General features: G+C 47.7%; 1 protein-coding gene across 2 annotated transcripts in view; it reads right to left on the bottom strand.

Annotated features, from left to right (window-relative positions):
• Window positions 1-12,837, bottom strand: part of LOC146839579 (calcium-binding protein 2-like) — a 130,031-nt gene extending 117,194 nt beyond the window's left edge. For both annotated transcript variants that reach the window (XM_085651648.1, XM_085651647.1), the window contains exon 1: window positions 12,395-12,837. In XM_085651648.1, the coding sequence (XP_085507774.1) occupies window positions 12,395-12,781 (387 nt within the window). In that variant the 5' untranslated portion in view covers window positions 12,782-12,837. The remainder of the gene's footprint in view (window positions 1-12,394) is intronic.
• Window positions 12,838-17,730: the final 4,893 nt, after the last annotated feature.

The raw sequence follows: 17,730 nt of genomic DNA, 5'->3' as shown, positions 1-17,730 counted from the left end.
GTTCTATACAATGACCCGACAGGCCTAAATACTGTGGTCAGTTCTAGACAATGACCCAACAGGACTCAATACCGTGGTCAGCTCTATACAACGACCCAACAGGTCTGAATACTGTGGTCAGTTCTATACAACGACCCAACAGGTCTGAATACTGTGGTCAGTTCTATACAACGACCCAATAGGTCTAAATACTGAGGTCAGTTCTATACAACGACCCAACAGGTCTAAATACTGTGGTCAGTTCTATACAACAGGTCTAAATACTGTGGTCAGTTCTACACAACGACCCAACAGGTCTGAATACTGTGGTCAGTTCTATACTACGACCCGACAGTTCTGAATACTGTGGTCAGTTCTATACTACGACCCAAAAGGTCTGAATACTGTGGTCAGTTCTATACAACGACCCAACAGGTCTGAATACTGTGGTCAGTTCTATACAACGACCCAACAGGTGTGAAGACTGTGGTCAGTTCTATACAACGACCCAACAGGTCTGAATACTGTGGTCACTTCTATACAATCACTCAACAGGTCTGAATACTGTGGTCAGTTCTATGCAATGACGCAACAGGTCTAAATACTGTGGTCAGTTCTATACAGTACCCCGACAGGTCTGAATACTGTAGTCAGTTCTATACAACAACCCAACAGGTCTGAATACTGTGGTCAGTTCTATACAACAGCCCAACAGGTCTGAATACTGTGGTCAGTTCTATACAATCACTCAACAGGTCTGAATACTGTGGTCAGTTCTATGCGATGACGCAACAGGTCTAAATACTGTGGTCAGTTCTATACAGTACCCCGACAGGTCTGAATACTGTAGTCAGTTCTGTACAGTACCCCGACAGGTCTGAATATTGTGGTCAGTTCTATACAACAACCCAACAGGTCTGAATACTGTGGTCAGTTCTATACAACAGCCCAACAGGTCTGAATACTGTGGTCAGTTCTAGACAATGACCCAACAGGACTGAATACTGTGGTCAGCTCTATACAACGATCCAACAGGTCTGAATACTGTGGTCAGTTCTATACAACGACCCAACAGGTCTGAATACTGTGGTCAGTTCTATACAACGACCCAATAGGTCTAAATACTGAGGTCAGTTCTATACCACGACCCAACAGGTCTAAATACTGTGGTCAGTTCTATACAACAGGTCTAAATACTGTGGTCATTTCTACACAACGACCCAACAGGTCTGAATACTGTGGTCAGTTCTATACAACGACCCAACAGGTCTGAATACTGTGGTCAGTTCTATACAATCACTCAACAGGTCTGAATACTGTGGTCAGTTCTATGCAATGACGCAACAGGTCTAAATACTGTGGTCAGTTCTATACAGTACCCCGACAGGTCTGAATACTGTAGTCAGTTCTATACAGTACCCCGACAGGTCTGAATATTGTGGTCAGTTCTATACAACAACCCAACAGGTCTGAATACTTTGGTCAGTTCTATACAACAGCCCAACAGGTCTGAATACTGTGGTCAGTTCTATACAATGACCCGACAGGCCTAAATACTGTGGTCAGTTCTAGACAATGACCAAAGAGGTCTGAATACTGTGGTCACTTCTATACAATGACCCAACAGGTCTGAATACTGTGGTCAGTTCTATACAACGACCCAACAGGTCTGAATACTGTGGTCAGTTCTATACAACAACCCAGCAGGTCTGAATATTGTGGTCAGTTCTATTCAAAGACCCGACAGGTCTGAATACTGTGGTCAGTTCCATACAACGTCCCATCAGGTCTGAATACTGTGGTCAGTTCCATACAATCACCTGAGATGTCTGAATACTGTGTTGAGTTCTATGCAGTGATCAGACAGGTCTGAATACTGTGGTGAGTTCTATGCAATAATGCGACAGGTCTGAATACTGTGGTGAGTTTTATACAATTACCTGAGATGTCTGAATACTGTGGTCAGTTCTATGCAATGACCCGACAGGTCTGAATACTGTGTTCAGTTCTATACTACGACCCGACAGGTCTGAATACTGTGTTCAGTTCTATACAATGACCTGACAGGTCTGAATACTGTGGTCAGTTCTATTCAATAAGCCGACAGGTCTGAATACTGTGGTCAGTTCTATACAATGACCTGACAGGTCTGAATACTGTGGTCAGTTCTATACTCACATATGAACAATGCATCCAGTTCTGGAGGGCAGTTCTAGACTTCTGTTCTTAGTTCTGGAGGCCATATATTTGTGCCAGTTTCTGACGGTAGATCTTTCCCTTACTTGCCACACATTACACCATCTGCTGCATAATTTGCATGTTCTGAAAAAATATTTGTATACCTCTAACAGATCAAAAATTAATTTAAAGGGCCCTACTTGTTGCTGCATAGGAACAGACCCTTTGCAAAAGTTAACTGGTCACCTATCAGTTGCGGAATGCTGTTTTCATGTGTTGAACCAGGGTCAATGCGGTAAAAACATTTGCCCAGACAGTATTAGATGGCAAAACAGAGTAATAATATTGTCACAGAAAATGCAGCCTTATGCTGTATAATTGACCTTCTCTTGTATTTAGGCATCCATGCCACATAATTTGTGGCGGTGTGATTGGCAGTATTATGTACAGTTCTGGGGCATGCCTGGAGGACACTGTTGGCTGCCCTCGGATTACAGTGTCCAGCTCTCAGGGCCACGTCTGTAGAAACATCAACATCCTTGTTCGTTTTAACATTTTATTATTTCATTTCTTTTATCAAAATTATTTTTATCATTTCTTTATCCGTTTTACACATAAAATCATTATCAACAACATGTATTCATATTCTCACAAAATAATGACATAATCATATACGAATGAAAGTGGATTGAAAGGTTCTTTATTGTCTCTCTACCTGGGTTTTTTTAATGTTCGTATATGATTATGTCATTATTTTGTGAGAATATGAATACGTGTTGTTGATAATGATTTTATGTGTAAAATGGATAAAGAAATGATAAAAATAATTTTGGTAAAAGAAATGAAATAATAAAATGCTAAAACAAACAAGGATGTTGATGTTTCTACAGTTGTATTTATAAAGCTGTTGTTTAGCCCATCTCCGAATTTGTGTTGAATCGATAAAAAGAAATTTAGGTCTTGAGGGAAGTTCTCTTTTCTTGTATTGATGTTTTGCCCCTCTTCTCCCTGACCTTGTAAGTACTCTTTCAGAGGGGGTCCCCCTACTATTGCATATCATTCTGAGTTCAGGCTTACTAAATTTGAATTTCTACCATGTTCCCTTGGTCAGTTAGGATTATAAGGTGTCATAATCAAACTGCCCTTTCTGGCCTATGAGGACAGGTAGCCTTGCAATAGTGTAAAATGAAATTGGCTGTAATTCACTATCAGGACACACCACACACACCAGGGCATGCCCTACCTTTCACATACAATGCACCCTGCCCATGGAGGTACCTTGGGCCTACCTTAGGGGTGACTAACATATAGAAATGGGAAGGTTTAGGGACTGGCAAGTGTGTGCACTTGCTAAGTCGACATGGCAGCCCTAGGCTGCACACAGGCTCTGCAATAGCAGGCCAGAGTTACACTTTACGGGCTGTTTGCGTGGGTGGCACAATACAGTGCTGCAGCCCACCAACAGCATTTGATTTATGGGCCCTGGTACTCGCAGTGCACTTTACTAGGGACTGACACATAAATCAAATAGGCCAATCATGGAAACACCAATCCAGAAAACATTTTACTACAGGAGAGCACTTGCACTTTACCACTGATCAGCAGTGAGAAAAGTGCGCAGAATCATTACAAATAACAATAAACTTGCAAACACGGCTCCCCCTGGAAGCCAGCACCCAGTGCGGTGGCACCGGTCGCACCGCCCTAGAGCCGGCCCTCAGCATGCACTTTAAAAATACTCATGTTGTGTTAAGATCATGGTCAGCTATTATATTTCCCTTTTGTAGACATCCTCCCTTTATCATTCTGTAAACCAAGACAAATCTCCAATCAGATGATCGTCATATGACAGGTTGGACCCCCGCTGTTGTCCTTCACAGGGATGCTCCACCTGACTTTCAGTCAGTACCACCCTGATGACTACCTTCACAGCATACTTTTCTGACAGCCTCCTTCTGTTATGAGCTCACACATAGTGTCCCTCTCAGTGGTCAGAAATAGGCGGAGTTTACGGGCGGAAAAAGTTTAAGGGTTCAAGAATGGGTGGAGTTTAAGGTGGTGAGGGGTGGGTGGAGTTAAAATGGAGAAAGGACTTTTTAGGTCTTGCCTGACCCAGCGCATGCGCTAGTCTGGCGAAACTTATTGAGAGGGCTCCAAAAAGTGCTACCAGGCCAGCCTAGAGCCACAGTGCATGGGCGCGGGCGTGCACGACGCGCTTTACCGCTTTGATGTTTGATCGTGATCGCGATCACTTTCACTTTCGCAGCCGCGCAGCCGCTTTGCATAGCCAATAGGTCTCGCTTTTGGGACCTTATAAGTATTTAGTTATGCAACTGTTGCATGGCTAAACACTTATAAGGTCCCAAAGGCGAGACCTATTGGCTATGCCAATGCTTGTTAGGTTTAGGGTTGAGTGGAGTTTAGAGGTGGTGAGGGGGTTTTAGAGACCAGGGATGGGTTGTGTTTACAGGTGGTAAGGATTTCGTCTAGGATTCAGAGATGGAGTTTAGAGGCAGGAATGGCTTTTAGGGTTCAGAGATGGGTGGAGTTTAGGAGGTCAGGGAACGGTTGCGTTTATGCATGGTGAATGGTTTTTAGGGGGCAGGGATGGGCGGTGTTTAAGGGCTGTGAAGGGGTCAGGAATGGATGGTGTTTGCGGGTGTTGAGGGGTTGGTGAATTAAAAGCGTCAGAAGAAATTTTTGACAATGTAAAAAATATGATCCAAAATAATGTCCAATGAAGTAAAGCACTGAAATAAATATGTCTGACAGATATGTTTCTAAAAGTAAGACCAGCGGCCATTGCATATATGCCTTAAAAATATACATGCAAAAGTCAATTTAAAGAAAAAGACTTTCTATAAATTTGTTTCTATCAATTGTAAAAGTCATTCATCCTGCAAATTTCCATTAAAGAGTTTAATTGAAATTGGTTCTAAGCAATGGTTTTCCATCAAATTGTTTCTCTATTAAATCACTTACATCCGTTTGGGCTTATTTGGGTCAAGATGAGCTGAGTGGGGCATAACACTCTGTCGGCCGCTCCTCAATACGCTGTAAACCAATGTGGGATACACAGGAATGGTGGAAACTTGCGTGAGAACCTACTGAACTGCATATGAGGGCCTCCTCTGCCAATCATGGCCCCTTTCAGCTTAGGTCAGGGTGAGGCCATCTGTAGTTATGTGTTTCCTCTTCCCAACTGATGCTGGACACATCCTGATGCGCCAGTGCCCTCCTCACCTCTCTAGACTGCCAGTCTGGCCGGCGTGCTGGATAGATGGAAAGGTAGGTCATTCGGAAAGGAATCTAATGTTGGGTGAGTTGTAAATAAGGTGTCCATGGTCCCGGGTCTGATGTCCGAAAGGGGTCTCAGCCTCTTAGACATCATTGAAAGTGCCCATTCTGAGTAAAGTTCTACCTCATGCCATGTTGAGGTCGCTTCACTAGTTTTTGGTGTGGCGGAGAGCAAACATGCCTGAGGGTATTAAATGGGAACTGCTACCTCAGATCACCCCAAATACACAGAGCTGCATGAAAATTGAAATGAAGGAACCAAGGTGGAGGCATCAAGTGATTGCTGATTCGTCAAACAGCGCAAAAGTTAAATACAGTAAAAAAGAAATGTTAAGAAATTGAAGCATAACCATAACAAAGTGGTTACTGCCAACTGTGCATTACATGCAGGGCCACTGGAATTATGCGGCAGGGGAGGGACAAATTATGTGGTGTAATGCAGCACATTCTGTATGATATTGTTTAATTATTTTCTCATTTTTAAGTCTCGCCTGACCCAGCGCATGCGCTGGTCTGGCGAGATTTTTTGTGAGGGCTCAAAAAAGTGCTACCACTGTAGCCTAGAGCTACAGTGCATGTGCGCGGGCGCGCGCGACTCACTTTCGCAGCCGCACGGCCGCTTTGATGTTCTCCGTGAGCCAATTTTTTTTTCTTCCAGTTTATTACTTCTATGTAGTAATGGTGGCACCTGTGCGCCGCTATTACTACAGAGCAGTAATAAACAGAAACAAGCATTGACATAGCTAATAGGTCTTGCTTTTGGGACCTTATAAGTATTTAGTTATGCAACTGTTGCATGGCTAAACACTTATAAGGTCCCAAAAGCGAGACCTATTGGCTATGCCAATGCTTGTTACACTTGTTAACACTGTCTGGGCATAAGTTGCACCTCACCAGCGCTGGTTTAACACCTAAATATAGCAATAAGTAACATAAAGGTGACCAGTCAACCTTTGCGAAGGAACTTCCACTATGCAGCAACAAGTCATTGAGTTTTTAGTAACTTTTGAATCATTTGAATTATAAACAAAACATTTTTTGTTTAAAATCTGCAGATTATACAGGAGATGACGAATCATGTGACAAGTGCTGCGAAACCATAACTATGCGAAAAACGCTGAGGCCGCATAATCGCATAATTCCAGTGGCCATGATTACATCACTTAATTTGTTAAGTACCACGAGTATAACAGTACAGGGATAAACTATCTTGCTCCGGTACTTTTTTTCTTGTCCCCTTAGCACGTAATGACGCACTTTCAACTTACCTGTTCGTAACATCTCGCGGATTTACTTTTAATCTTATTTAAAATATATATATATATATATATATAAATATATATATTACCTTTTAAATGGCAACGTAGTTTTTAAGCAACAATATATTCACACACCCTCACGGCTGCATGTTGCTAACAAACTGCTAATTTGCACCTATGGGTTACCGCCTAAACCCAGGCGCCCACATGTAATGATTTTAATGAATCATGAATAAAGAAATGCGAAATTACTGAATTTGTATATGAGAGTGTGTTTGTGTGTCATCACGAATGACTATACTTTCAGTATTTACATCAGTGTGTTTGTGTACAATATATGTGTCTACAACACTATGGTGCAGATTTATAAGCCCCTTGCGCCACTTTTGCGTCATTTTTAACATGGGAAAAGTGACGTAAAAGTGGCGCAAGGGACTTGTAAATCTGCCCATATGTGTATATGTGTCGGTTTGCGAGCTTACTGTCTTTGATATTGTTCCCACTGGCCTCTTTGGGACCTTATAAGTGTTTAGCCATGCAACAGTTGCATAACTAAATACTTATAAGGTCCCAAAAGCGAGACCTATTGGCTATGCAAATGAATACTGAATGTAATGTGGACTTCATGTTGTTATACGTTGGGAAAAACTAATAAAAATTGTTTTAAAAAATAAAAAAAAAAAAAAAAAAATGTGTATATGTGTCGGTCTTGGTGTTTGTATGAGTGCGTGCGTGTACTTCAGTTTGTTTTCGTGCATAGGTTCAAAGTGGCTTCATTCACTATATTTTTACCTTTTCAATCCTGTCTTGTTGGGACGTACGTTTACCTCCTGTGATTTCTGAGCCCTCTACTCACACATTTACGAGCAGTACTACAAGTCCCAGAATGCATTGTGTTCCAAAACTGGAGGGGCGCCTTACCCATGACACTGGGGCACCCACAGCTACACCTGTGTTTAGTGAATTATTCAAGTGTGTGTACATATAAGTGTGAATGATATCCGGGTGCGTGTGCGCGAGGAAGGTTATATTACGTCAAGTGCGTTCGAGCGCCTGAGACTGCACACCCCTGCCCTGACCCCAGCAGCCCATACTTACGGGATTATCGGCGGATAATGGCCCGCACGTGCAGAGAGGAGGATGAGTGTCTATTTCTGCCTCTAATCGCGGATGGATGGGCCGGAGCTCCCTCTACCCCCCCAGAAGAGTCTCAGCTCAGACAGAGAAACTCTGGCTCATGTGAGGCCCTGCACCCCAATTAGTGAACAATCACCTCTCCCCCGCCCCCAAATCAGGGGACGCGACATCTCGTGTCCCAGACTAGATTCAGGGCATCGACGTCAACCTAAAATCAGAGGGAGCAAGACTGTGGTGCGAGGATGTGGTCCGTCGGCTGCGCTGCCGACTTTGGTGCAAACTTGAGTTCGAGCCTCAAGGTCACGGCCACATCCTGTGATTGTAGGCAAATCACTTAGGGGCATATGTATCAAACCCTTTTCCCGTTCGCAAACGGGCCGATTCTCAGAATCGTCCCGTTTGTGAACGGGAAAAGGCCTTTTGGGATGTATCATCCCAAAAGGCATCGCAAATTAGAGAATCGCAAAATTTGCGATTCTCTATTTTGCGATTGCATTTAAGGAATCGCAAATTGCGATTCCTTAAATGCAATGTATGAAGGCTAGAAAAATTGCAATTTGGCAGTAAGAAATCGCAAATTACCACCAACTTCAAATTGGTGTTAATTTGCGATTTCATTGAAAAATGCACTTTTGGGCATTTTTCAAAGTGCCATGTGACGCGCAGACATGCCCTTAGGGCATGTATGTGCGCCACATGTGCATACATACATATTTCAGGGGTGCAACAGGGTGTTCTTTTGACAGCCTAGCACCTTGGAATTGCAATCTCATTTTGCGATTCTCAAATTGCGAATCGCAAAATGAGAATGTCTTCCCATTCATTCCTATGGGCCTCCTAGCCCATAGGACTGAATGGGAAGGTTTTCCTTAATTGTGATTAGCAATTTGCTAATCGCAATTAAGGAATGCCAAGGAATCACAAAACATTTGCAATTTTTTTTATTACATCCCGTTTTGCAATTCTCAAATAGCGATTCCCTAAAAATCGCTATTTGAGAATTGCAAAAACGGAACTTGATACATATGCCCCCAGATCTCCCCGTGCCTGACTGTGTAATGTAAATACGGTGCTCATGTAAAGCGTTCCAATACCTTCGGGTCGAGTTCGCGCTATATAATATGCAAAAAAAATAAAAACTGTGGCAGTACCGCGCCCCCAAACTAGATGGAAGAAAATAAACCTCACCCCCAGATTAGGGGGCGCAGGAGAGTGGAGGCCTTAGGAGCCCGAAATAGATACAGAGCACCAACACCCCAAAATTAGAGGGGGCTGGAGAGGGCGGTCCTGAGCCCCCAGGATAAGGGGAAACAACCCACACCCCGAATCGGGGAGCACAGAGCAGGGGAAACAGGAGTCCACAGACTTGTCGCAGAGCACGAGCCACCCCAAAATCAGAGCAGGCGGTGCAGAACCACCAGACCCAAAAGAGGAAATAAACTTGCACCTCAAATGTGGCGTAACAATAGCCCCCGCGGTGCGGGGGGCCCTGAGCTCCAGGGGGGCCCCCTCCAGCACCGTACACGGGCGGCCGCTGAGAGTTCTTGTCTATGTGCGTAGCATGGGGTCCCCCCTTAAGTATCGTAACGCCACTGGAAATCAGGGGTACAGCAGGAGCGACACTGAGGGGCATATTTACAAGGGAAGTGGCGGCGTGAGCCGTTAGCCTTCCGCGCTGCGCCACTTCAGAAACGCAGGGCTGCACCATATTTCCAACAATATGGTGCAACCCTGCGTTTCCCCCTGAGCTGTCGCTACATTAAGCTTCCACTATGCAAGGGTGTCTGCGTGCAGGGGAAGAGTGTTTATGTGCAGGATGGTCCACCTTCCTGCACATAAACATTCTTTAGATGCCATTTTGTAACTCTATGTGTGCTGCTTAATGCAGCGCACGTAGAAAGTGCAAAAATGCATTTTTTTTTTAAATTGGGAGCCTCATTTATGAGGTGTCGCATCGCTGCGTGAAAGCCGCCATGCGTCACTTCTCAGTGCGCCATCCTTGTGACACCCTTGATGCATCATATTTACTGTATGACGCATCATGTTGCAAGGAATGACAGGTATGTCTGTATTACTGACGTATCTGACGGCGCAAAAGTGGTGCATTGCTGGGGTGTGTTTGAAAACAAACGCAACTCCAGCAATGTGTCCTTTCACATGGGGCTGGAAGGGCCTGTGTCACTCTTATGCCTGCCTGAGGCAAGCGTAAGGTTTTGACGCATTGGCGTCCTAGAAGTGGCGCAGTGAAATCTTATAGATTTGACTGCGCCACTCCTATGACCCTTTCTTGTGGGGGAATGCCCACCCTGCACACATTATACCTGACGCAGGTATAATGTAGCTCAGTGACGCAGTGACGCAGTGACGCAGTGACGCATCTCCCTAGATGCATCACTTCATAAAAATGCCGCACCATGGTGCATTATTTACGCCGTTGCTGCGTCACAAAAAGTGATGCAACTGCGGCATAAAAGGGACATAGGGGCTCATAAATAAACCCCTGATTGTTAATGTGCAGGAAGGGGGACCTTCCTGCACATAAACAATCAATGGTTTTTTGCTGTTTCTATGTGCGCTGCACAATGCAGAACACATGAAAACAGCAAAACCAAGGAGAAATGAAGCATTTCTCCTCGGTGCGCTCGAATAGGACCAGGTTTTCCCTGGTCTTAATTCTGGCGCTGCGGGGGCAGAATCAATGGGTGTTGCGGTGGAACGCCAACAGCAAAACCCATTGCCCGCCCCTTTCACGCTAAGCGCAGCGTGAAAGGGGCCCTATTTACAAGGTAGCGTTAAGCCACTGTGGTTTAACGTTGCCTTGTAAAAAAAAGGCGAAGCCCCTATCACCACAGGAACGTCGTAAAAAGTGACGATAGGGGCTTGTAAATATGCCCTTTAGTCTTTAGAGTAGGCACAGAGCGTGAGCACCACCTTCAAATCAGGGGCCAGGTTTAACTGGCCGACCAGCCTGGGACCGCCTAGATGTTTGGAGGCACCCGAATAACAACACAACTCCAAACCTCAGCTGTCCTTCGCCAGATCTATGACTCTCATATGACATTTAGCTGCGCTTTCAATTGACAAAAAAAATGCATTCTGGGACGTGTAGTTTCAGTTCAGTTCATTGCAGCTCAACTGATTTCCATGAATCCCTGGATTGAAAAGCGTGTCCCAGTGACAAGGGGCATCTGGTGACCCCACTCAAAACCGTGTGGCATTAGCTTCCCCGCCTCCTGCGTCCTCCAGAAAAGGCACTTACATCAACAAGTGCCTTCCTGGGGGCAAAGGTACACGTCATTAGCACGTTGTGTCCCCCGTTTCATTCCTTCTCTCTCCCCCACAGGACTGTGCGTGGGAGCTTTAACCAGCCCAATTCCTCTCTGTTGATTGGTGTTTGTTTGTATAAACGTCTTTTCACTAATATAGTAATATAAATCCAAAAATAACGATTGCTCCCAGATATTGGAGGCGTCTTTGAAAAATGAACCTGGATATTATTCGTATAGGTGGCGTTAAAATAATATGCACGAGTCGTTTTGTGTGTCTCCTGGTGAGCTGCATACTCATACGATAAAAGCAATTAAAAATATGTGTATATACATGAATAAAAAATATAGGTAGCTATGTTTCAGGGACTTGGCATGTGGGATTCCATGCCAAAACAACAGAAGGAAATGGACCATGCGACCAAGTGAGAACTGGTAAACAGAGTCAAGGCGGCCTGGAAAGAAAGAGGTCGAAGCAAAACATTGAAAGGGTAAAGGATTTTTGAGTGAGCGAGGCACGTGGGAGAGAGCCCTCACTGAAGGGCAGAGCCCGTTTGCTCCTTCCTGATTGGCTGGGATATGGCTACACCCTCACACCTCACGTTCTCCCTCGTAGATCCACCATTATTGCACTTTGCTCGCCAGACTCACCAGCCCCCCCTCCCATCCCACCGCGAAGTGCCAATGTCACGACTTTGTGCCGCGCCCTCTTCCTTCAGCCCTTCACCCTTTCCTGTGCCCTGGTGCCCCGTTCCATGGCTCGGTTCGTGCCGTATTTCTACCTGTCCCCTCTTCCCTACCTCCTCCCGCAGGGGCCCTGGTTGAACGTCGGTTGGCCGCCATCTTCCTTCAGCCTTGCTTCAGGCCCCTGCGTGGTTCCTGGTCCCATACTCAGCACACGGAGTAAAGAATGGATTGTACTCACCCTCAGACTGGGGTTTTGGGGGCACCGACCATGTGGAGGTTTGAAGCCGGAGGATCGGGGGAGTTGGAGCAGTCCAGCGACTGCTTGCAGCTTTGGGCTAGGTTTGGGCTGTAATATAGCCCACGGTATTAAACCGGCCATTTTTATGAACCGGCCTCCATTTTGTCTTTCGGTGACTCACTCTCAGAGTCAGTGGCATAAAGTAAAGAATGAAGCCACAAACATGTGACGCACTCCTAGGTTGCTTAGCGGCAACGGTATCGGGTTCTACTGTGCCATTTTCTGTGACACGGCTTATTCAGTTCTCAGCCCCCCACACCACGGCTTTCTTTGGGGTACAGACGCCCACTCACCTTGCTGAACAAGGCGTTGAGGAACGGCGAGTACATCTTGGTGGTGATGGAGTGCGCGTCGCTGTGCCTCTTCCCCCGTCCGTGGCCACGGTGGTGTCCGTGGTGGTGGTGGTGGTGCCCACCACTGTGATGCTCTAGGGAGCCCTTTCGTTCTTTTCCCTCATGCTCCTCCTCCTCCAAAGGCTCTTTGACCTCTTCTGCCTTGGACCCTTTGCGCTTCTCCTTCCCCCCCTCCTCCGCCTTCTTCTTGTCTTTCTTGTGGGGGCTTTCATGTTCTTCTGCCTTCTTCTCCCCTTTCTTGCGAGGGCTCTCCTCCTCGTCCTCCTTCTTCTTGTCCGCTTTGCGGGGTTCCTTGCCTGGCATCTCGGAGGCCTGGCTGCGCGGCATGGCGAGGACTAAAGGTGGCAACCCGAGGCGCTGCTCTTCTGCAGGGTCTGCTTCAGCGACAGAGTCACCTGTGGAGGAAGGAGTTCAGACCTGTAATCCACTTAGCATAAACTGCTGCTGATGGGAGGCAACCAAGGTGAACAGATCAGCCGCATTATGGGATTAGCAGGCCCGCGGAACACCAGCGTCAGGCCAGGGGAGGCTCCACACGAGCATCCAGGGAACATCACCGCCAGGCCTGGAGGCCTCCACACGAGCATCTGGGGAGCATAAGCATCAGGCCTGGGGGGACTCCACACGAGCATCCAGGGAACATCACCGCCAGGCCTGGAGGCCTCGACACGAGCATCTGGGGAGCATAAGCATCAGGCCTGGGGGGACTCCACACAAGTATCCGGGGAACACCAGTGTCAGGCTTGGGGGACTCCACACGAGCATCCAGGGAACATCACCGCCAGGCCTGGAGGCCTCCACACGAGCATCTGGGGAGAATAAGCATCAGGCCTGGGGGGACTCCACACAAGTATCCGGGGAACACCAGTGTCAGGCCTGGGGGGACTCCACACGAGCATCCAGGGAACATCACTGCCAGGCCTGGAGGCCTCCACATTAGCATTTGGGGGGCATCAGCGTCAGGCCTGTGGGACTTCACTCGAGCATCTGGGGAGCACCAGTGTCAGGCCTGGGGACTGTAAGAAAGTAGGATCTGCTTTCATGGTTACTCCCACTTCTTGCTTGATATCAGTCTGTTTTTGACCCAGTCTGACTGGGATCCTACTAATCAGGACCTCAGTCCCTGTACTGCCTCCATAAATTGACCATGGTAAGTACTTATGTACATCCACAATTGGCTACTGGTGTACCCTTGTAAGTCCCTAGTATATGGTACTAAGTTGCCCAGGACATAGATACACCAGGGGTCTTCCATTATTGTGCCACAGATGGGAGCCCACTCAAACTGTGATTACAGGCCTGCCATTAAAACCTGTGTGAGTTGTTCCTTGCACCTCTCAAGACAGATATGTTTCCTTATATCTGATATATTTTTTTTTTCTTAGAGTTTTATATAGCGCGAACTAGACCCGAGACAACAGGTATCAGAGCGCTTTACATGAGCACCAGTTTCGGTACAAATGGACACATTAATTTTTGTTAGGCACGGGCAGATTAAATGATTTGCCCAGAATCACAGGATGTTCAGCATCGTTGCCGAGACTCGAACCCGGTTCCCCAGCTTCAAGGTCGACCGCTCTAGCCATAAGGCTACATCCTCTCTCCTATAGAGATCACTACACTTAAAACCTATAAGTCATCCCTATGGCAGGCTCTTCAGTCCTGAGGGCAGGGTGCTTGGTAATAAGTGTGAGGGTGCCCCTGCATGAGCAGGACACCCCTACAAACCCCAGAGTTGAGTATCCTCCCCTCTGTCCAGCCCCTTCTCTCGGAGGTACCCTTGAGTTGTTCCATTAAGGTACTTAAGGACTTATCTGTGGGTGGGTCCTCAGATTCGTCATGGGTCAAGACTCTTGACTGAAACCACGTCACTCTTTGACCATCTGGACACTTGGACTTCGCTTTGGACCGAGACTGCATCAAGGAAGACTCCTGCTGCTCCTGATCTTGCTGTTCTGCAAGTCTTCTTCACCGTCTGTGTCTGTGCTTCTTCCAGGATCTTTGACAGACCTGTGGGCATCAAGGCCACCCCAAGTAATCTCATTGGAGTGAAGGAGTCACTCCCCTGCATCTGCAGGCACAGCAACCAAGCCGACAGGTCTGTTGCTCCTGTGGTCCCATGAACTTCCCGAGGGCCAGCAAACAGGTGGTGGTTCTTCAGCTCCCTCGAGACCTGACATGTCCTCTCTGCAATTTTGAGGCAAGTATCTCTCGTCAAACCGCCGGAACCGAACCCCTGTGCACTGCGTTGACTTGCCGTTGCCAAGGTCACCTCATCCTCTGCACCGTGGGCCTTCCTTTTTGGTGAGCTGCTCGAGGTTATGTTATGTTATGTTATGTTAGTGCTATTTGTATTGCGCACGGCTGCTCCAGCGAAGGAGCGTCCCGGCGCACCGACAAGGTGGCGAACACAACACAACTGGGGAACAGAAATAATTATTAAGAAATTGGGGAGTGCAGGATTTAACAAAGCTCAGAAAATAAATGAGTTTTAGCGGCCTTGCGGAAGGAGAGCAGGTCACCAAAGGTCCGGAGTTTCAAAGGGAGAGCGTTCCAGAGTGCGGCTGCCCGCACCTTAAAAGAGCGACCCCCCACCCGACTGAGTTTGAACCGAGGGGCTACCGCTAATTCTTGGTCTAGCGAGCGCAGAGTGCGGCCCGGGATGTAAGGGCGCAAGAGTTGGTGCAGTAAGGGAGGTGATAGGCCCTTCAGAATTTTGAAGGAAAGGCACAAAACTTTAAAGTGGATCCGCTGCCTAACGGGTAACCAATGCAAGGCTCGCAAAGATTGACCGGCCGAGCAAAACCTAGGAAGACCTATGATCGCTCTGGCCGCAGCGTTCTGCACTCTTTGAAGTCGGGTTAACTCAGCCTGGTTTAATCCTATAAAAAGGGAGCTGGCATAGTCCAGCCGTGCCAAAACCGTTGCTTGCACCACCAATTGACGAGTTGCGGCATCGAAGTATTTAAGGGCAGGGCGCAGATTGCGCAGGATGCCGAAGCAGCAAGCCGCCGTCCTTTTGGTGTGGCCAACGAAGTTGAGGGAAGGGTCCAGCCAAACACCAAGGTTTTTGATCTCCGCAACCGGAGTGGGGGTCGGCCCCAACTCAGAGGGCCACCAAGTATCTCCCCATAGGTCCGTCCGCTTCCCAAAGATCATCACCTCCGTTTTTTTGGCGTTTAGTTGGAGACAGTTGGACGTCATCCAACCAGCCACCGCCCTGAGTCCTTCTCTGAATCTTGGGGCATCCACCCCCGAGTCCCCGCTGATCGTGACCGCTAGCTGGGTGTCATCTGCGTACGACACCATGGTCATACCACAGAGCTTCACAACCTCAGCCAGCGGCCTCACGTAGATGTTAAACAACGTGGGGCTCAGTGAGGAACCCTGTGGGACCCCAAGAGACAGACGATGACATTTGGACTGGTAGGGCGGGGACGCCACACAGAAGGAACGATCCCTGAGAAACGAACGGAACCACTGGTGTGCAGTGCCGATCACCCCTATCTCCTCAAGACGTTGCAGGAGAATGTCATGGGAGACCGTGTCAAAGGCGGCGCTTAGGTCTAACAAAACAAGCGCCGCCGTTTGACCTGCATCCAGAACTACCCGAAGGTGCTCGACCATAGATAACAGTGCTGTCTCCGTACTGTGGCCAGCCCGAAAACCATTCTGGGTGTCGTCCAGAATGTTGGCACGCAACAGATGACCAGAGAGGGCGGTGTTGACATGCGCCTCCGCGAGTTTGGCTGGCCACGGGAGAAGTGAAATCGGGCGGTAGTTCTCCGATTTTGTAGGGTCGAGAGATGGTTTTTTCAAAATGGGCATTACTACCGCATGCTTCCATTTCAAAGGCACTTGGCCTGATGATAGCGACGTGTTGATTAAGTCGCAAACCGGGCGAGCAAAAACCTGGTCTCTGAACATAGGTGGCTTGAGCGGGTCGTCCGGCGACCCCGACTTAACTCGGAGAGCCAAGGCCGTGTAAGACTCCAAAGAGAGAGAGGGGAGAGAGTCTAGCACCACCTGATCCAACCGGATGGGAGGCCCCATACTGGTTTGTGCAGTGGAGGAGGGGAAGGCCCTATATATGGTCTGGACCTTCTCCAGGAAGAAAGCCGCCAGCGCTTCACAATGAGTATTGGAGCTGATGGAGTTACCGGCCGGCTTCCTTGCCACAAGGTCTTTAAGGGCCTTAAAGATGGTTTTAACAGGATTCCCACTATTGCGAAACTCCAGAGCGTAGTATTCAGCCCGGGTTCTACAAACCGCGCGGTGATAAGACTTGACCGCAGCCATATACAGGGTTTTTTTGCTGCTGTCATACCTCTTCCTCCAGTCTCTCTCTGTACGTCTGCAGACACTTTTCCTCCTACGACTCCTGTGCCTTCAGCCTGTGGGTCCCCTGAGGGTCTTCTCTTGCTTCAGTGTGCTCCCCTGCTTGCTTTGGACCTGCTCTGACTCTCCTGCTGTTGGTGAGTTTCTTGGACCTTGCTGGTCCCAACGTTGATCCTTCTTCGCTCTCCACGTCAGTTGCAGCTACCAAGGCCTGTTGATGCTCCTGCTTGCCACTGACAACCCTACGTGGGACAGCTCCAGAACAGCTCCTGGCCTTCCTCAGCGTTGCTTGGTCCTCACAGCTTCAGCGACAAGGTCACCGTCAACCCTTTAAAACCGTCCGACATCGGTGAACATTGCTCTTCCGTGCCCCCTGGTCACTCGGAGTGGCATAGACTCTGTCCCATCTGCTTGCAGGTTCTTCACTTCAAGAATCGACCCTTGAATTCCAACGGACTTCTTCACCTTCTTCTCCAGCTGTACTTTTCTCTAAGTTTTCTATTATCGTCTACGGAGATTTCTGAAGTCTCTTCACCCCTATGTACCTGGGTTCCCTGGTGTAGGTAACCTGGTCTCCAGGGCATCCACTGGTGGGGCGGCTCTCCAACCTTCCATCCTTCAAGGGAATTCTTCTGGGTCCTCTGGAAGAGTCCTTCTTCTGCAAAACTGCAACCACGAGTTCTCCATTGACTTCCATTGGTCACACCGCTGTGGTCCCAGTCTGCACACAGCCTCCGTGGGGTTCCTGGGTACTTACCGTGGGTGGTTCCGTGTGTCCCCGGCTCCTCTGAGTCTTCTGGTCCAAGTCCCGTCCTCTTCTGCAGTTCGCATTCCACTTTCTCAGTATATGGTTTGGTCTTCCCCTGGAGACCACTGTATTTTGTGCTACTTACCTTATTGCAATTGAAGTATTATTGTGTATTTGTGTTGATATCTCC

The sequence above is a fragment of the Triturus cristatus genome, chromosome 4_1 (assembly GCF_964204655.1).
Source record: "Triturus cristatus chromosome 4_1, aTriCri1.1, whole genome shotgun sequence".
In the NCBI taxonomy this organism is placed as follows: Eukaryota; Metazoa; Chordata; class Amphibia; order Caudata; family Salamandridae; genus Triturus; species Triturus cristatus.
Note: the sequence above shows the minus strand (reverse complement) of the source record. Positions and strands in the feature narration are given on the sequence as shown.